At 36.0% G+C, this 20,543-nt stretch overlaps 1 protein-coding gene across 1 annotated transcript in view; it reads right to left on the bottom strand.

The window, feature by feature from the left end:
• MMRN1 (multimerin 1) overlaps positions 1-9,739 on the bottom strand; it is a 59,732-nt gene extending 49,993 nt beyond the window's left edge. Inside the window, exon 1 of the mRNA XM_036854020.1 lies at positions 9,087-9,739. Within this exon, the coding sequence (XP_036709915.1) occupies positions 9,087-9,673 (587 nt within the window). The 5' untranslated portion in view covers positions 9,674-9,739. The remainder of the gene's footprint in view (positions 1-9,086) is intronic.
• Between the last annotated feature and the right edge of the window lie 10,804 nt (positions 9,740-20,543).

Raw genomic sequence — 20,543 nt, 5'->3', positions numbered from 1 at the left:
CCTTTGTACTTTTCCAGAGTGATTATGGCGGACGGAGAGCAGTTTCTTTGAAGTATTGAGCTTTCCGTGGGGTCCGAACACTCCAAACAGCAGACTGCATTTGGGATTCTCTTTAATGGTAATAACACTGTTGCTTTTGTGCAGCAACATGTACTGAAAAAAGCTTGTATTGATCCTTTGGATTTTCCAAGTTAATAGGTAAAATGTTTGTTTGAAGAAAAAGCAGACATCTTTTGTTATTTATGAACATGAGCCTGCCTTGCAGAACTTACAAAACAAAAGGGAGAAAAGGATTCTATTTTGACATAGACAACTTGAAGGCTTGTGGATAATGAACTAAGAAAAGCATTGCAAGTAAACAATCACTGTACTTTTGATTGAAACATTTTAGAAATCCAGTCTTCCAAGGAGCCGTGAAAACACTAAATTAAAAACAAAGATTCCATTAATTGGTCATTTGCCATTTGAAGTGTACCCTGACCAAACCCTGGTCCAAACATATCCATTCTTATCCTGAATTGAGAGTGGACTGAAGCAACAAAGGATTCATTTAAATAATGACCATGACAAGTATTTTCCTTAAGAAATAGAAGACATCAATCTAAGAATTAACGTTATTTATTTATACTAGTCCTTAGAACACAGATTAATAAATTGCTTGTCATCCTGTTCATAGAAGACAATGTTTAAACATTTATATTCATAACTTGTGATTTGAATTGACACGATAGCATGAAAATACCAAGTCCTGAGGCTATTCACTAGAAATCAAGGTAAACCAGCAAAATCCCCTCCATAAACCAGCCGATGATATGTAATTTTCTCTTGGAAGTTGGAGAAGATTTTCTGCTTGGGGAGACGATGTATTTAAGGACATTTTGACTTTGTTTCCTGTCATCCCCTTATTGAGATGAACTTAGGGATTCAATGAGGAACAAGAGAAAATGAAACAACTTATTAGCCATTAGCTTGTTTATTAAATGTGGCTTCCTCATCTACACAATACATATAATAATATTACCTACCTACCTCACAGGATTGTTGTGAGATTAAATGACTTAATATATGTAAAACACTTGCTGCTGCTGGTAATGCCTACATGATTCAGAGAACTCAGTAGGATTTTTTATGAAGGGAATAGATACCTATATAGCTATATATATGTATGTATATATCTCCCATTTTGTTTTTTGCCTCGTACACAAGTAGAGATTGCTCCTTTCTTGCTTCTGTAATGACCTGATAAATTCATCTTAACCATAATTGCTTATGTATATCAGGTCAATAATAAGTTCCAGAAAACCATGACAGAAGACTATTATTGGTGATGTTCAATTCATATGATGAGGCTTAGCTTTCAGAAGAAATATATTCTAAATGTCTCTATAGTCTTAAGTAGTTATGAACAAAAATACTTCCTAAATGTTATGTAATCTTTATAGGAATCTTTATTTTTTCAATCAAACTAAAAAGATGAAATTATTAATAATTAATTATTATGAGAGACCAGGATTTACAGGTAGTTCATCAGTCATAAATGAGAAAGGAAATATACCCAGTGTGAAAGAAATATTAACAGAAATTGGAAGTAAGCATTTAGATTTAGTAAAAAGATTCTTAATATGTAAATCCCACACAAATAAAGCATTAGACTTTTTATATTTAGTTTTGGCTATTAGTCCAAAAGATAAGTCCACCTTGATACAAATCTCCTTAAGAAAATGACTATTTTCAAATTAAAAAAATATTGTGGTTCCTTTTATTTTAGTGTAAATACCTTTATATAGTCCATCCTTTTTCAAAAGTCTATATAATATATAAACTGGGATAGAAGTATTAGTTTTATAAAAGAATCATGTAAATATTTGAAACAAATCTTGAGAGGCAATCATGAAAAGCTCAGATTATGGGGAATTTCTGATACTTTAATTATCTGGTTAATTTAGGTTTTAAGATGAAACCCCTTTTATATCCCAACTTTTGCAATAAAAATCTTTTGTCAGGCATCACTTATTTGCCTTCCATGGTGGGCACAGTGTAGTGAATGTAATTGAGTTTTTAATGATATATGCTGTATAGTACCTCAGAGTCACAAATCATTGTGTACATACAATAATAATACGACTAATAATTTCTCAGTGTAATATTTTAGGAGAATGAGCTGAGTGTGTCCCCCTCTCAGGATGTGCATGGAGTTTGCTTTTTGGATCCAACCTATTTTCAAAGTTTTAAAGCCAATGACAGTACATTTTTAAGAGGTGCACTGAATTAGATATAAAAATACATATGTTATACTTAAGAAACAATTCTTAAAGATACCTTAATTAAACTTTTTTCACAAACTTGTTTTATTTCACCTAATTTTATTTTTTTGTTTCTTTTCCCCATCCTGTTACTTCAACGTATTCAGGGACATTGTAAATTCTATTCCAGTAGGTGTCAGACTTTCCCAGTGTGCAGACCACAGAGCCTCGGGAAAGGCAGGCTAATAGGTGCTGTGATGCTTAATTCTATACTTAAACCAGTTGTTCCTGTAAACTGACTCTTTTAGCATTTCCCCAAATAACACATTTTTAAATTAATATTTTGGTATTTAAAGAAACAGAAGGTGTACAAACATTTCTTGTTTAATCACTCCTTAAATTCTGGCATGTATCATACAATATGTATGTGTATATTTAGCAGCAATTTAGTGAGTAGAAATATCAAAGAAATAAAAAAGGAAATGATTAATGAGAAAAAACTGAGATACAGAATATACTTTAGTATTTTCACTGGCAGTAATGTAGTAGATACATTTATTTCTCAAGGACATAAAAAATACTCTTTAATATAATGGTGTGTTTCTTTTTAGAATTTAACAGCATGTGAGAATAATCCCCTTGGATGCTACTAGGCCACTGATAAGAACTTTGCAAACTACACATGATAGAGACTGAATGTTTGTGTCCCCCCAAAATTCATTTGTTGACATCCAAATGCCCATTATGATAATACTGAGAGATGGGGATTTGGGGAGGTGGTTAGGTATAAGGGATTAGTGCCCTTATAAAAGTGGCCCTAGAGAGATCCCTCATGCCTTCCACCATGTGGGAGTACAATGAAAAGTCGGGAATCTGAAAAAGAGCCCTTACTGGCCATGCTGGCAACCTGTTCCTGGGTTTCCAGCTTCCAGTACTGTGAGAAATAAATTTCTGTTGTTTATAAGGAACCCAGTCGCTCATTTTGTTATAACAGCCTGAATGGACTAAGATGGCATCTGAATTTAATTGATCAGATTTTTCACATTTAAAACCTCATAATTTACAGAATTAATCAGAAAAATGCATATTACGATAGGCAGCAGAATTAATTTAATGGTTAGTTTTTGTAATTTTAAACCATTAAATTTTAAAATTTAAATTTTCTATTTACAAGTGGTTTAATAAAAGACTTGTAGAATTTATCATGTTAGACATATTAGAAATCATAATTCATTTAACTTGAGCCACCTATTTGTACATAAAGCAAGTTATATGGCTTATAGAAAGAATAAACAAATGAAATTCTAAAATAAATAAAGTCAATAAACTCAGCAAATATAGTATTCATCTTGTTTCATATTCAACTTTTCCCTTCTGGCCATTTCATTAACATTTTACCATATTTATGGCCATTCTATATGCAAAATAAAATACAATGACAAACAAGTAAGTGGGAAACTCTCTAGAAGAGCTCTGATTTCTGCCCTCTCTCCCTCCTCCCTTTCATTAAAAAAAAAAAAAAGAAAAGAAAAGAAAGAAAAACTTCTCAATTGAACATCCATATTTCTATAGTTCTCATATTTCCCAAACTTATATTTCTAGTCTTTATCTCCGCTGTGAACTCCAAGTCCATCCAATAATCAGTCATTCCACAGAGTTTGGTGGAGCTCTCTCTATGTGCATGGCACTATTGTTGGTAGTGAATAGAATAATAATAAGTAAGAAGTTCAAGGGTCCTATCTTCACAGAATGTATTTTGTGGAAAAATATAAAATACACAACTGTCTGCATAAATAGACCCAATAATTTCAAATAAATGCTCTGAAGAAAAAATAGGGGTGATAAGATAAGGATGGCAACTTTCCATTGGGTGGTCAGAGAAGGTCTACTTGAGGGAGGGACATTAAAGCTCAAGTTGCGTAAGAAAAGCAGTCATTTGTCTAAATGCTGAGGGAAGAGCCTTCTCTCAAGCGCAAACAGGAGTTTCCTTGAGATATGTATTAACTTGACATGGTCAGTAACCAGGAAGAAGGCCAGTGTGGCTGGAGGAGATTGAGTGGAGTGAGCTTGGAGCATGGTAGAAAACGAGATCATAAAGATAGTCAGGGGTCATGTCAGGCAGGACCCCGTGTGCATGGTGAGGATTTAGGACTTTATTCTAAATGTATTGAAAGCTACTAAGTGATTTTGAGCATGTGAGCAAAATACTAAACTTCACAGGTTTTAAGACATCTCTGAAATCAGGAATATATTTTGAAATCAATGATATATTTTAGTCACTACTGGTCTGACAGTAGTTATTGCATTGCCTTAGAAATGTCTTAACCAGTTTCATTTATATCTTCATTTCAAGGAGGCAAAAGTGATATAAAAACTCTGAGATAAATCTAAAAACTTTAAATAATGTCATACTTTCTGATTAGTACATAAAATCACATCACAGTAGATGAAGTCTTACATCCAATGAAACGCATTAACCTGAATTAAAGCTTAAATACCTTAAATGTATACAATGTTCTATGTCAAACGTATTCAATAAAAAAAGTTTGTAAGATCTCACACTCGTGTGGAGGCAAGAGTGGAAACGTGGACAAGTTAGGAGACTAAGTGGTAGATAATGGTGGTTAAGAATAGCATGGTGTGGTGAACGTGGAGAGAAGCTGGAAGATTTGGGGGCTATTGGAGGGAACACCAGGAAGATTTCTTGATTGATTATATAAAGGCCAGGAGAGAAAAAGTATAAAGGATATACCCAAGGTTTCTAGTTATGGAACTAGCCGTTCACTGAGATGAAGATTCAGGTACGTGTGTGCAGGGGTTGGGATTGTGAGAGAAGTTAGGTAGGCAGTTAATGCCTATCAATATCTCGTTTCACCTACTATCCTCACAGGGAAGGCTCATAACCTCCGGGGTAGGCCACTCATCCTTTTATGTACTCTCATAAACTTCGTTCAGAATGTTTGTTCATCACCATTTTGATTCAACATCAGCATTTGTGATGTACTGTTTTTCCTCCCCATTGCCCTTTTCCCACTGGACTGCAGATTCCATGAGGACAGAACAGGTGGGAGTTTGTCTTCACTGTTTTACCTTCAGCACAAGCACAATGCTGGGGACATATTAGGTCCTCAGCAAATATTGGTTCAATACCTAAATGCATTAATCCCAATTTCTTCTTTCTATCCTGCCTGTTTCAAAGTGCTTGGTCACTGACCAACACCCACTGTTCCAGACAGGAAACCACAGCTCTGGTGTAGCCAGGAGTTCCTGTGGTGGTAAGATGAGGGAAAGTACAAGATGAGACAAAAATATGCCAGAAAAATTCTATTGACAGAAGTATTCCTTTTACATAGAACCACTATAAAATTCCAAAAATAGTAAGGAAAAAACCCCCAAAACCTAAGATGAGTTTATCCCAAGTCAACAAGGTTTTATTATACAGAAATATTTCTTTGGGAAGGATTCATCTATATATTCACATATAGATCCATAAACTTTACATTCAGTTTGTTAAATACTGTGTACTTACTGTAAACCAAACACTTTACTAGCACTGAAAATATGTCCCTAAACGCAAGGAGATCACAAGCTCACTGTAATTATAACATACCATTGTAAGTGCGGTGATAGAAGAATTCAAAGAGAGCTATATGAACAGTTAGAGGGGCCACATAACTGAGCCTGAGAAAGCTTCCTGGAGGTATTATTATCAGGTGTAAAAGAAGCAGGTGATGGGAGAAGAAGACCATGCTAGCCAGAGGGACAAACGGGGAACAAAGGTAGGTTTAACAAACAGCATATTGTGGACTAGAAAACTACAAATTTTAATGGCCAGAAAGTCACAGAAGATGAGACTGGGGAGGTTGGCAGGAGCCAGGTCAAGGATGCCATTGTATGACCGACTGCGAATGAAATCTGGAATTTATTCTGGAGGCAAAGCATAGCCTCTGAAGCCTAAGAAGTGGGGAAATAAACTGGCCACTTGTATTTTCCCAGTTGGGATAATAGACTGTATTTGCTGAAGGAGTATGACGTACGGATTGAGAGTTATGTCTCTGAAGCCAGCCAGCCTGGGTTTGAATTTCTGTCCTGGGATTTACTAGCTAAGTGACCCTAGTTAATTTTCTTAACCTCTCTATAATGAAGTAGTAACAGAATCTTCTTCATGGAATTATGGTTATGATGAAAGGATTGAAAATATGTGAGTGTGTGTGTGTGTGTGTGTATATATATATATACACACACACACACACACTCAGAATAGTACAGTACTAGGAAAAATGCCGTAAAGTGTTTGCTATTATTATTATTTGCTAATCAAATGAAAATATGAAAGACCTCTTTTGACCTTACCAAGGCTTCTTTGCATCAGCACTGTGTCCATAATAGAGGGACCTAAGTTTTCTCTAATACCATTATCAATTGCATGGCTAATGAGTAAGAAGTCTGGGACTTAATGAAGTAAGTATTACTTAATGAATGAATACTTAATGAAAACTATTACCGGGGCTTCCCTGGTGGTGCAGTGGTTAGGAATCCGCCTGCCAATGCAGGGGACACGGGTTCGAGCCCTGGTCCAGGAAGATCCCACATGCCGTGGAGCAGCTAAGCCTGTGCGCCACAACTACTGAGCCTGCGCTCTAGAGCCCGCGAGCCACAACTACTGAGCCCACGTGCCACAACTACTGAGCCCATGTGCCACAACTACAGAAGCCCACGCGTGAAGAGCCCGTGCTCTGCAACAAGAGAAGCCATGGCATTGAGAAGCCCGCGCACCACAACAAAGAGTAGCCCCCGCCTCGCCGCAACTAGAGAAAGCCTGTGCGCAGCAATGAAGACCCAATGCAGCCAAAAATAAATAAATAAATGAATTTATAAAAAAAAAAGAAAAGTATTACCAAAGAGAATCTTAGCTCTCTAGGACCTCAGGATGTAGAATCTCTAAGTACAGTTAGTTCTTTTCTCTAGAAATAATTTAAGATTCTTTTCATTGGAAAATGCGTGGGATGGAGTTCTGCTCAGCAAGTTACACCTTTAATATCTTGTTTCCTCCTAACATATAATGAATTTTTAAAAATCTGAGATATGTTGGTGCTTGCTTTTTATATAACACATTCCTTGGGAGCAGGAATTATTTTTATTTTAAAAATTCTATGTTTCCCCCAAGACCAGCAATGTATAAACAGTCATCAAATAAGTAAGGGTTCATAAGCTTTGACAGTGAGGTCTTTGGATAAAACAACTAGCATTTATTTAAAAACTAGTATTCATCAAATTATCAATTACTAGTTCTAATTATGAAACAACCATATGCCACTTTCTATATGCTATGTAAAATTTAATTGGTATTTTACTTTCAACTGTTCCCTTCTTTTGGTTACATTTACTAGTCTATTGAAAAATCCCTTTATAATAACATCTCTAAAGGGTTCAAATCATTTCCTATGAGTGCCTAAGATTTCTATATAATTGGTTTAAAAAATTAAATCATAGTCTAACAAAATATGATTAATAGAAATGATCTTATACATGACTCAGAAAAGACTCTCAATAAATTACGTTTTTTACTTAATAGACCACATTCTGTTGTTCCTAAACATGAGAAAGTTTAATTTATATCTGTTAAAATATCTGTTTTAGACAGTCTATCTATCCTAAGTTGAATATTTTGTAATCTGTAGCATTTGTTTTTACAGTAAATTGGCCTGTTCCAAGTTCCACCATGTTAATAAGTTTTTATAAAATCAAATTTACATTCATGTTTTAAAAAATTCCATAACCTTTGAAATACAGTGAAAAATGGATTTGAATAATAAAGAATACATAAATACAAATCTATTGGCTTATATACTTCCCAGTGTCTCATGTTTATATCAACAACAGTGTTAACACAATGCCTTTCATATAGCAGGTGTTAGTTGCTATTATTAACTTGAATTATTTTATATAGTCAGGTGTTTAACTTTGAACATTAAATGAATAGAACATTGATGTGCATTTTCCAGGGTTTTGTTTTTTGTTTTTTGGTCCTTTTGAAAGACTTCTTTAATGATACTCTTTTAAGCTTTGTTTTATTATTTTGCTTCAAGAATTCAAATTGAATTTTCTCTAATTTTAAATCAATTTGAAAAATTGGCCTTTCTAGTCAACACATTCATAATGATGGCATAATTCAGTATAATGGTACTAGTAAAATATGACTTGTTGAGTACCTATTCTGTGAGAAGCATGTGTCTAAGCACATCTCATTAATTTGAATCTTGCACGATAACCCTGCAAAGTTGGTAGTTTTATCTGTACTCCTTATACCATACCTGTATTTTACAAATGAAGAAACTGAGATTCAAGGATATCAATTGACTTGCTCAAGTCAAGGATCTAGACAGTACTGGGGTCAGGATTCCAACCTAGCTCTGCTTAGTTTGAGCTTGATAACCATATACTTTCCACAGCGCAGGCTGTTTCAGTTTTTAAATCTGTTCACATCTTAACTGTATTGACATTTTTTCTTTCATGTTGTGCGTGTAATTCTCAGCACAACCAACATACCCTTGATCTGAATTAACTAACAGTCACTGTGAGGTTACATTGTTTGTTACCGACTATCCCCAGTTAAAGCACCTCTATTAGTAACTTCGACCACTTCAATTAAAATAAATTGCTGCATTTTGTTTGTTCATCTTTTCCCTTTTAGATAAGGTAACACTTAATTACCTCACCTAACTGAAATATGATCTGGTTTCATCTTGGACATGAAATCCTTTTCTGGAAGTGAGACAACTGTTAGCTTGCAATCTTATAAACCTTATAGTTAGAAAGAAAAAAGAAAAGAATGTTTCTTACTTTCCTCTAGTTGTTTCAAAGCTTGATTTTTGGTAGCTGGTTCTTTGGCTTCCAGGGCTGTCACCTCTGCTGAGGTACGTTTCCCGTGGGGATCGATTTCCCACGCCTCTAACCGAGTTGAGAGAAATGGCTTGTTCATCCGACTTTCTGGCAAAGCTCTGAAGAAATTTCAGGGTGGAGTTGGAAAGGACCACTGACTCTGCTTTAGGACTGAACCTGATGCTCGATTTGGCTGGGAGGGCAAGAGTTTGTAACTTCAGTACCGCTTCTGTCTTCCCTGTGGGTGTGGGAGTTGGGTTTCTCACATGCTCGGGAGATGCACTTGTCCCTGAGGGAAGCAGTGTTGATTTCAGAAGACTCTCTTCGGAAGTGCTTGCCTCAGGAGCTGTGGCCATCTCCACGGATGTGATCTGGGTGGTTGGCTGCACCTGAAGACTTTGTATTTTGCTCAGAGGAACCGGAGCAGAGGTCTGGGAGTTCCAGGACTTCTCATCCTCGGGTGTAGTCCAAGCATGTGTAGTGTTGTTAAGCCCAATCCCCCCACTCCATAAACTAGAAAGCAGGATGAATAGCCTTGCTCCTTCCATTTCAGTAGTTTGAAGCTAGAAAGCTCATGTGAAATTGGGAGGGGGATAAAGTCCTTCTAGCCTTTTCAGTGGTTGCTTCCACACTGAATCTGCGAAGACAGAGCTTTGCCAATTTGAGATGTGTAGAGGAAACAGGTTTCTGTGTTTTGTAGTGGACTCAGGAAGTTTGATTTCCTGTTTCTGTAGGTTCTGTGTGATCTGTGACCTTTGGTAGGATGATCTGTGGAAGCAGTGAAGGGTGTCTGACGAAGCTAAGGGTAAATGGAAAAACACAGGCAATTATTATCAGGAAAACCCATGAGAGAAACATGAAGTAACTTTCCTTTCCTAGGTTCACTCATATTTCATGTGTTGCTGATTTTGAAGAGAAATTTCACGTTGATAATGGAATTTTGTTTGGATGGGCTGAATCAAGGAGTTGAACATTTTGTTCTACTATACAAGGAATTTGAGAAAGTTTTGTGATGCTTCCTTTCCACTGTGCCCCATCCAGAGAGCCACATTTTGTTCAAGGACATATATATGCATGTACACACGTAAACAAAAACTCATCTGCAATGTCTCTGCTCTTTCACACATCACAGGCTGAATTGTGAAAAATATATATACCTCCCTATTTTTATATATACACTTCAGCTGTAGCATTATTTGAAGTTAATCTCAATGATGATAATAAAAAAGAAAAGCATAAATTATTGAATTATGCGAGTATACAAGAAAATCACTTTAAATTATGCTCTCCAAATTTCTATTAGAACCAATTAATGGAACGAATAATCAGAAATTTACTTCCTCTATTTTCTAATCCTTATCTTCTAGTGGTTGGGGGTGATTAGTATTTTACCACTAAGGAAGGGATGAAAAAAAGTGGAGTCACATGAAAATAAATTAAACTGGGATCAGTTTTTGTACTTCTTCTGTAGTGCAAAATATAACAGCTGCAGAAAAGAGGAACTAAATTGATCAAAGACTTTTCTATGGTTGTTTTCCCAGTAGAGGTGCTTCATGGGATTTATGATTTCACTACTCCAACAAATGTCTGATTCTCAGACTTCCATTAAGTTCTCTCATCTGTAAAATATTCCATAGCAAACTTTTCAGACGTACAAGTAACAAGCTGGAACAGTTCATCCATCCATACATTCCTTTCTTCCTTCATTCATTCATTTAGTAATTACCCAAACCCTCAGTCAGCTTTAGTAAGGTACTCGCTTAGGTGATGAGATTATAAAGCAAGAATATTCTTGGCTCTCAATTTGCTCGTGGCCTGTGTACATTATCTGAAGGCTAGATCTCTGTGTAATTAATCTTTCTGTCAACTTCTAAGTGTGGCATTAGGTTCTTGTTAAATATTCAGTCATGGAATGTTTTCTTTCAGAACTGGAAAATTGGAAACCTCGTGACTATTTGGTTATATATTATTGTAGATATATACTCTTGTCTCTAATCCTGGATACAGGACACCGGGATTTGAAACAAGACCTAGTTTTCCTCTGAACTACTAACTTTTTGGTGTTAATACTCTTTTCTCCCCTTAATCTTTGCCATTCACTTATACAAGCATATTGTCGACATATTAGAGAGTATATAGTGTGAGGTTATTTAAACTACGATACACAGGAGTCAGCAGCAACCCCAGTTGACTTTGACATGGATTACAAAACATCTGTTTCTCGGATATATCACAGAACAATCCCACAAACTTTGCGTTAGTAAAAGAGCAGAAAGGTCCAGCACAGACAGTCCAGGCAGCAATTAGTAACTAAAAAGGGTGATGAAACTGCATAATTTTCACAACACAAACATGGTTTTCAGTACTAAGAAAAAGACATTACAGCTTCTTAATCTGGAAAAGACACAAGCAACTATCTTTGGCTTAGAGCAGAATAGTAATTAGAAAAATCCAAGTAAACTATTTCTATTTAGTGTACAATTTTAAATCCATTTTCCTAGATTTAGTAAAAGTCGATGAAGAAACCATCTTGAAAGTTTAAGAAACAAGCAGAATAATGACACATGTAGATTTTTTTGCTTCTATGATTTGAAAAAAACATCTTGATCCTGTTTAGGACAAGTGAACTTGAGTGGTAAAGGGTCACTCATTGGATCTATAAGTGATAACAAATGGCTCTTAAATGATAATAAAAACTGAACTGAGCTAAGCAATTCATTCCTCCTCTCGTAAGGTATTGACCAATAATGATTTTGGTTACTCTTATCCTAGCTTACAAGTGACCTTGCAATCAAAAGGCTAAAGGTTCTGTATCTCATTATCAATTCACTAAGCCATCTTGTGCTGTAACTCCCCAGAGAAGCCCCAGCTCATCTGATGGTTTTAGATGTATGCATCTTCCCTTAACTGGAGACAAAAAGTATCTGTACTCCAGAAACTGTCAGAGAAACTGCTTTCTGAGACTCATTAATACTTATCAAATAACAGTTAAAAAATAATATTCCTCGGATTATTGCCTAAAGAATACGCAATCATTTTTCTAACTACTCTAAATACTGTCCTTGGATTAAACTATATCATCAGATTTTTGTATACCTGGACCCCATCATTCTGCTACATCCCTGTGCCTGCTAAATTTTTTATATTAAATTATGTTTTACCCTATTGCCTTTTTTTCCCACTGAGTAATTTATAAGAAAGAAACTATGAAACTCATTATATTATGTGCTATCAGGAGGTTTTTATGTCATTTTTCATTGTACCATAAACAAAAGATTGAATACATATTGCAAAAGTGGTTCTCTCTAGGTGATGATATAATGGGTTTATTTCAGTTTTCTTTTTCTTATGTATTATTATTATTTTTAAAAATAAATTTATTTATTTATTTTTGGCTGCTTTGGGTCTTTGTCGCTGAGCACGGGCTTTCTCTAGTTGTGGCGAGCAGGGGCTACTCTTCATTGTGGTGCACGGACTTCTCATTGTGGGTGCTTCTCTTGTTGCAGAGCACGGGCTCTAGGTGCACAGGCTTCAATAGTTGTGGTGTACGGGCTTGGTAGTTGTGGCTCGTGGGCTCTAGAGCGCAGGCTCAGTAGTTGTGGCGCATGGGCTTAGTTGCTCCACGGCATGTGGGATCTTCCCGGACCAGGGCTTGAACCTGTGTCCCCTGCATTGGCAGATGGATTCTTAACCACTGCACCACCAGGGAAGCCCTCTAATGTATTATTATTTAATTTATTATACATTATTATTTTAGTCTTCTAATCATAAGAAAAAACAAATAAGTTATTAAGTTGAAACAAAAATATAAATATGAGTTAAAAGAGAATCTTAAATTAAGGATTTCATGGTTTGTAGATGGTGCCATGTATTATTTAAAGCCATTTGTACGGCTGCTAGAGTTATTATCCTTTGTAAAATATTGGGAGTAAGGAATAACTTCCACTAGATTAATAGGACTTCTTAGCGGCTTCTTTCTTTCTTTCTTACATGAGAAATTATTATTTTCTTAAAATAGTATGAAACTTAATACTTCACTACAGCCCTTCTCCATAAATTGTCACTGTCAAAAGATAATTGCAGAAAACAATGCTCTAAGCTTTCTTCGATTTTATGTTGGTTGAAAGTATTAAAAACGTGTTACATTTATATGTGGACCCAAGGGGGTTATAACCATACGGTAAAAGGGCTGGGGGAAGGACTGAAACAGATTTACATGTGATTTTGATGAGCTAAGCAATGTGCTAAATAAGTTAAATTTGGCATATTATTTAATTCTCCTAATCATGCCAAGTAAGTATCCAACTCTCATTTTACTGAGAGAAAATCAGGCTTAAAGAAGTTAAGTAACTTCCTAGGGTTACGCACTGGTAATCGATAGATATGTATGTCCAATACTGGTTCTTTCCACCATCTGAAAATATGCCCCCAAAAGAAATAGTAAACATCTAAGTTTACAAAAATCTAGAGAAAATAATTTTCAAATTATCTTAAATTCATTTTCTCTATTGTTTTTAACTCAACATTTAGCTTTTATTTCACAGCTAAAACATATAGTGAGATAATGCTAATAACATTATGATTTCTATTTGTTCAAATTTATGGAATTAGAGGGGAAGTGTTGTGTTTATAAGTTTGCTTTTAGTCTAATCTTTACTTTTTATTCTTTTTGGTTGGGTGCCTTTTTCTTTTATTCTTTTTGGTTGGGTGCCTTTTTCAATTCCTGTGCAGTATTGTAAATGATGACATTGCCTTATCCTTGACAGCACAGATAATATGCTCCTTTCATTTGTTAGATTGGAACCTCCAGGACAGTATAAGACTGCTACATCCCCGGCATCTAGAACAGTGTTTGGTAGGCATTCAATAAATATTTATCAAATACATGAATGGATAAAACTATGAATGTATTTCTATATATCTGTAGTAGCACCTGTCAGGGGTTAGAGAGGAGGATCTATTTCCCCAACTCATAGCCACACAAAAGAAAAAAAAAAGCAATGTAAATAAACACAAGGTACTCCCTTTATGAATACAGCTTCAAAAGGTCTCCTAGAATACCCTTTCAATCAGATTACCTCTTGCAAGTCCTTCCTAAGTAAAACTCAGAAAGCCCATTGTTTCTACCTCATCTGTTTTCAAAGTATATTTGAAACAGTTTATTTTGAAACCATTGCAGACACATGAGAACTATAAAGCAAAGTCTAAGGGCTGTATAAGAAAGGGTAACAACAAAGTAGTTATGTCAGAAAAATCTCAGGTGTGCAACAAAATGAAATTAAGAGTAAAATTTAGGTCTAAGTAGGCTGGTAGAAAAGGGAATATGGAAGTATAATGAGTCATATAATTCTTAATATTAAATGAGAGAAATGTATTAGTTTGTCAGGAAAAAACACAACATATTTTGTAATAACATAAAAATTTTAACTTTATAATTAGGAACATTAAGAACAAATTGATAAAAGATGACCAAATATCCTTCATAAGCAAATGTTTATATTGGTAGGATGCAAAACTATACTATTGCTTATTTTATATTTCCAATTTAAGTAGAGCAATACACTTGAAAAAGTTAATTTAAAAAGTCTTTAAGACTAATTTCTTTTGCACATTTTAGAAATAACATTTTCTTTACCTTCATGAAAGTTATGTCTGGTCACTGAGTGATTATCATTAGTGACTTCTGCTTCTGGAACTATGGAATAGACATACTTTTCCCTATTCCTCCTGCTAAGTACATCTAAAAATCCTGGACACTATATGTAAAACAAACATAAGACTCTGAAAGGTGAAGAAAGGAAGGCAGATTGGCTAGGAGACCCAAGGAACAACACAGCATTGCGTTCTCTGGATTTTCTTTTTGCCTCATACCTCCCAGACTGAGTACTGGGGAATTTGGCAAACTAGAAACACCAATGGCATGAACAATAAAAAACCCAAGAAAAGCCAAAGGACCAGAAAACGGTCAACCTAGAAAGACAGAACTCTTATTAGACAATAACTGCTCTACTAGCACAAAATACCACAGAAAGAACCCCGTCCCTGCCTGCAAAGGCTGAATGGAGAGCTTAGGCTTCCACACTCACAAGGTTTGTACAAGCAGCCTCAGCCCCCATCCCTTCCCTGGGGTAGTGACAAGAGAAGGCTAACAGAGGAGAACTTAGTCTCCACTAAGTCACTGCCATAACCCTCCATAGGCTGGGTAAAGGGCAAGAGAATAGAAAAAAAATAACTTTGAGGCATGCCAGGTCTTCACTGAGCACACTTCAATGGTCCCCCAAAGGCAGGTGATACGGCAAAAGGTCGGAGAAATATCTTCCATGGTGTAGAAATCCAGGGGTGGTTCTGGGGAAGAAAGATAACTCATCAGAGATGAAAAAAATAGATTTTTTACTGTAAAGTAGGAGATCTCCCACAGTGTTTTAATCATCTCCTCTTCACTGGTGAGGAAGGAATTCCCACCCTAAGGTTATGGGGGTGGCAGAACATGACACCTGATACTGGATGAATGAGATTGGTAGCAGTTTATACATATATTCACAGAGCTGGGAAGGAAGACACCACACACCATGCAGGGCGACACAGGGGTTGCACTTGAGAACAGAGCAAACAGCCAGGAGCTGTAAGAGGCAGGCTGTGTAATACCAAGAGTATAGGTTGCCCCCCCCGGCTCTCACTGGTGGATGCAATTGGCTTGTTTGAGTAATTCTACAGTCTGGCAGAGAACTGAAATCCACTACTCAGGGACAAGCAGGAACTGTGCCTGGTCCCCTTGATAAGGAGAATTATTTGGCCAGGGGACCTTATCCACTGGAGCAGAGTGGGGAAGGGAACTTGTGGTTAGGCCATATGAAGCCCTTGGGGTTTCACATGTCAAGGCAGCATATGATAGTAAACCTTAATTTTAGGTCTTATAACACACAAAGTTCAGAGAGCTTTTTCTGTATTGCAAAGAATAAAGAACTCTCTGGAGCTTTGTTTCTGCTCAGATCTTAAGCTTAGTTGAAAGGAAAATACTGATCACGCTCTCAAAGTATTTAAAAACTATAGTGAGTTAAAACTAATAAAAGATGCAACAACTCGGTTTAGATTAAACCGAGCTCACTACAACTTGGTGTGACTCAGCCGTCATGCTAGAGGCCTGACAGGAGAAAAAGGTATGCCCTTCTCTGAGGTAAATATTATTTACTACAGTTCTTTTACACATAATGCCTCTCAAAAATTATGAGACAAATGAAGAAACAAGAAAATGTGACCCATAGTCAAGAAAGAAAACATCAGTAGAAAAAAATGCAGAAACGGCTCAGATATTAGATGTATTGACAGAGAATTTAACCTAACTTTGCTAGAATGAGGGCAGCATGTCTGAAAGGGAATTTCAGCAGAGACAAAAACTATAAAGGAAATGGAAATGCTAGAAACAAAAAATATGATATCAGAAATAAAGAATTAATTTGATAAGCTTAATAGCACTGTGGAAATATCAAAGAAAACAACTGGCTAATTTGAAGACAAGTCAAAAATAAATTGTCCAAACTGAAACACAAAAAAGATAAAGGTGTAGACAAAAGGAACAGTGCCTGAGATCTGTGGAACATTTTCATATGGTATAACATAGATATAATAGGAATAAATAAAAGAAAAAGAAGAAAAGAAAGAGATTAGGACAAAAGATAAAATTTTAAAAGATAATAGATAAGAATTTTCCAAAATAGGTGAAACACATTAACCCAAACACTAAAAAAGTTCAGAAAACCCTGAGAAGGAAATTGTGCCTGGACATACTGTAGGTAAAATCCTGAAACACCAAAGAAAATTTTGAAAGCACTCAATAATTTTTCTAAAAAGTCACAGTTACATAAAGGGTACAACAATTATGGTTGACTTTTTATTAAATACAATGAATGAGAGAAGACAGTGGAATGACATCTTTAAAGTACTCAAAGGAAAAAAGACAGTTAATTTAGAATTTTATATCTATCTAGTAAAAATATCCATAAAAGTAAAGGAGAAATAAAGATATCTTCAGTAGGCAAAACCTAAACGGATTTTTCTCCAGAAGACCCACATGCCAATATATTTGACAATTTAAATGAAAAAGATATATTATTTTTTTAAAAACTTACTAAAATTCATAGAAAGAATCATAAAAAAATCTAAAAAGCCCCATTCATAATAAACTTTCCAACAAAGAAAACTCCAGGCCCAGATGGTTTCACTAGTAGGTTCTATCAAACATTTAAAGAAGAAATATTATGTCTTCATGAGCTCTTTTAAAAAAGGAAGTAATATATTCCAACTCAATTCATGAGGTCAGGAAAACACTAATACAAAATATTACAAAACCAAATACTTCAATAAAAACAAAACCACAGACTAATGTCCTTCACAGACATGAAAACAAAAATAACTAAATAAGCACACTATGTAAAAGGCTATTATATCATGACCCCATGGCAAAAAAATGGTAGAAAAATGGTAGAAATTCAGATATTTGAACAAACTAGCTATCCAGAATGTAAAGTGAATTCCTGTAAATAAATAATAAAAAGACAAATAATCCAGTTAATAAGTTGGCAAAAGCCTTGAACAGACACATAACAAAAGATACACAAATGGCTACCATACACATGCAAAGGTACCCAGCATTTTTTGTTATCAGAGCAAAGCAAAACAATTAAAACTATAATGAGATACCATTTTACTACCATTAGAAGAACTGAAATTTAAAAAGACAACACCCGATGTTGGAAGCGGGTAAAGCAATCAGAACTCTCATATATTTCCAGTAGAAGTGTGAAATGGTACTACCACTTTGGAGAACTGTGAGACAATTATAAAGTTTAAATATATATCTCACCCTTGATGGAGGAATTTTACACTGAGATATTTACCCAAGAGAAATAAAAACGTGTCCACAAAAAGATCTGTACAAGAGTATTCAGAGCAGCCTTATTCATATTAGTAGCCCCAAACTGGAAACAACCCAAATGTCCATCAAGAGAAGAAGATATAAATGAAGACTGAAATGTTCATACAGTGGAACACTACTTTGCAACAAAAAAGAATGAAGTACTGATATGTGCAGTAACATGGATGAGTCTCAAAATCAATATGTTGAATGAGAGATCTGAGACAGAAAAGATAGAAAAGAACACAGTTCTATCTATATGATATCCAAGAATAGGAAGCACTAATTTATGGTGGTAGAAATCAGACTGTAGTTTTTTCTGGGGGTAGGAGGATTTATTGGAAAAGGACATGAAAGATCTTTCTTAGATGATGTAAATATTTTACATTTTGCTTTGGGTTGTGAGTACTGATTATACACAACTGTCAAATCACTTAAGAGCTGTGAATTTTATTGTATGTAACTTACACATTAATTTTTTTAAGTGTAAGAAAAAGAATTTAATAAGCTTGAAATCAAGAACATTTGCCCCTTCTTAGCAGTGTGTTGAACTTTCTTATATTAAGTGTACAATCTTTCCTTTATCAAATACAACAAATCTAATATTTACATTCATCTGTAGAGCAGAGATGATCTTCAGGGTAAAAGTCAACTTCAATTGAATTGATATTTACCAAAAATTTAGTATGCCTAGAACATGAAAGAAAAAATACAGTAGGACACTGAGAAAATTTTGCTGTTAGAATCAGGACTAAAATTCCGAGTTTGTAAAATGGAGTCAATAGTCCTTCTATACCTAATTTTGTCTTCATGCACATTCTCTTACAACCATCTTAGTAAAATTTAGAACTTAGAAGATTTGTTCTAATTTTATTAAACTGGAAAAAATGTTAAGTGCTGTTTCCAACTAACTACCCATGACATATATATATGTCATTTATTTTATATATATATAAAATAAGTAGTTGACTAGCAATCCAACAGTTTTTGTTTGTTGTTGTTGTTTTTTTTACCGTGACAAAACTCACTTAAAATAGAAAAATGAAAAGCCAATAATATCCTCCCATCTTAGAGGAATTAAAGAAGTGTGGTCATTCTACAGAAATGTGATTATAACATATAGAACCAAAATATGAAAGTAATTTTTCTGAAAGGTTTACTTTTCTTAAGCAGCAGGAAATTGGCTTAATATAATAGCTTAATTTAAATAAGCTTAGCTTAAATTTAGAGCTATCCCAGCTGCTAACAAACTCTCATTAGTAATAAATTTAGGAAGTGACCAGATGTTGTAAACCAGTGTTATAATCAGAACAGAAATAGCTCACAAAGCACTTTACATTCATCTGAAGGATTCTCAGCAATTGTGATGCACAACTTACTATACTCAGCTCCTTCATTAGTTGTATCATTACTGTTCAGTTCCCAAAAGCAAAATTGTAAGTTGAAAAGCAGACCTGCAGAAATGGATTCAGTACACAACTTGCAATAATACAACACATTGAAGAAGGTATACAGTATATAACTGGGTAAAAATATAAATCAATGCTAGTAAAGCCATTATCAGAGTAGTAATAATAGAACTGATTAGAATAAGACATCTTGGGGGGACCTTCAAGATGGCGGAGGAATAAGACATGGAGATCACCTTCCTCCCCACAAATACATCAAAAATAAATCTACAGGTGGAACAACTCATACAGAACACCTACTGAATGCTGGCACAAGACCTCAGACTTCCCCAAAGGCAAGAAACTCCCCACGTACCTGGGTAGGGCAAAAGGAAAAAGAAAACACAGAGACAAAAGAATAGGGACGGGACCTGCACCAGTGGGAGGGAGCTGTGAAAGAGGAAAGGTGTCCACACACTAGGAGCCTCTTCTCGGGCGGAGACGGGGTGGCAGAGGGGGGAGCTTCGGAGCCACGGAGGAGAGCACAGCAACAGGGGTGCAGAGGGCAAAGTGGAGAGATTCCCGCACAGAGGATTGGTGCCGACCAGGACTCACCAGCCCGAGAGGCTTGTCTGCTCACCCGCCAGGGCGGGCGGGGCTGGGAGCTGAGGCTCGGGCTTCGGAGGTCGGATCCCAGGGAGAGAACTGTGGTTGGCGGCGTGAACACAGACTGAAGGGGGCTAGTGCACCACAGCTAGCTGGGAGGGAGTCTGGGAAAAACTCTGGACCTGCCTAAGAGGGAAGAGACCATTGTTTCGGAGTGCATGAGGAGAGGGGATTCCTCCCCTGTCTGCCCACAGAAGGCAGAGCACAGCCTAAACGAGCTCCAGAGATGGGAGCAAGCCACAGCTATCAGCTCGGACCCCAGAGACGGACATGAAATGCTAACACTGCTGCTGCAGCCACCAAGAAGCCTGTGTGCAAGCAAAGGTCACTATCCACACCTCTGTGGTAGCCTGTGTAGCCTGCAACTGCCAGGGTCCAGTGATCCAGGAACAACTTCCCCCCAGGAGAACACACAGTGTGCCTCAGGCTGTTGCAATGTCATGTTGGCCTCTG

Source organism: Balaenoptera musculus, chromosome 5 (assembly GCF_009873245.2).
Source record: "Balaenoptera musculus isolate JJ_BM4_2016_0621 chromosome 5, mBalMus1.pri.v3, whole genome shotgun sequence".
Lineage (NCBI taxonomy): Eukaryota > Metazoa > Chordata > Mammalia > Artiodactyla > Balaenopteridae > Balaenoptera > Balaenoptera musculus.
This window is presented reverse-complemented; position numbering and strand designations above follow the sequence as displayed.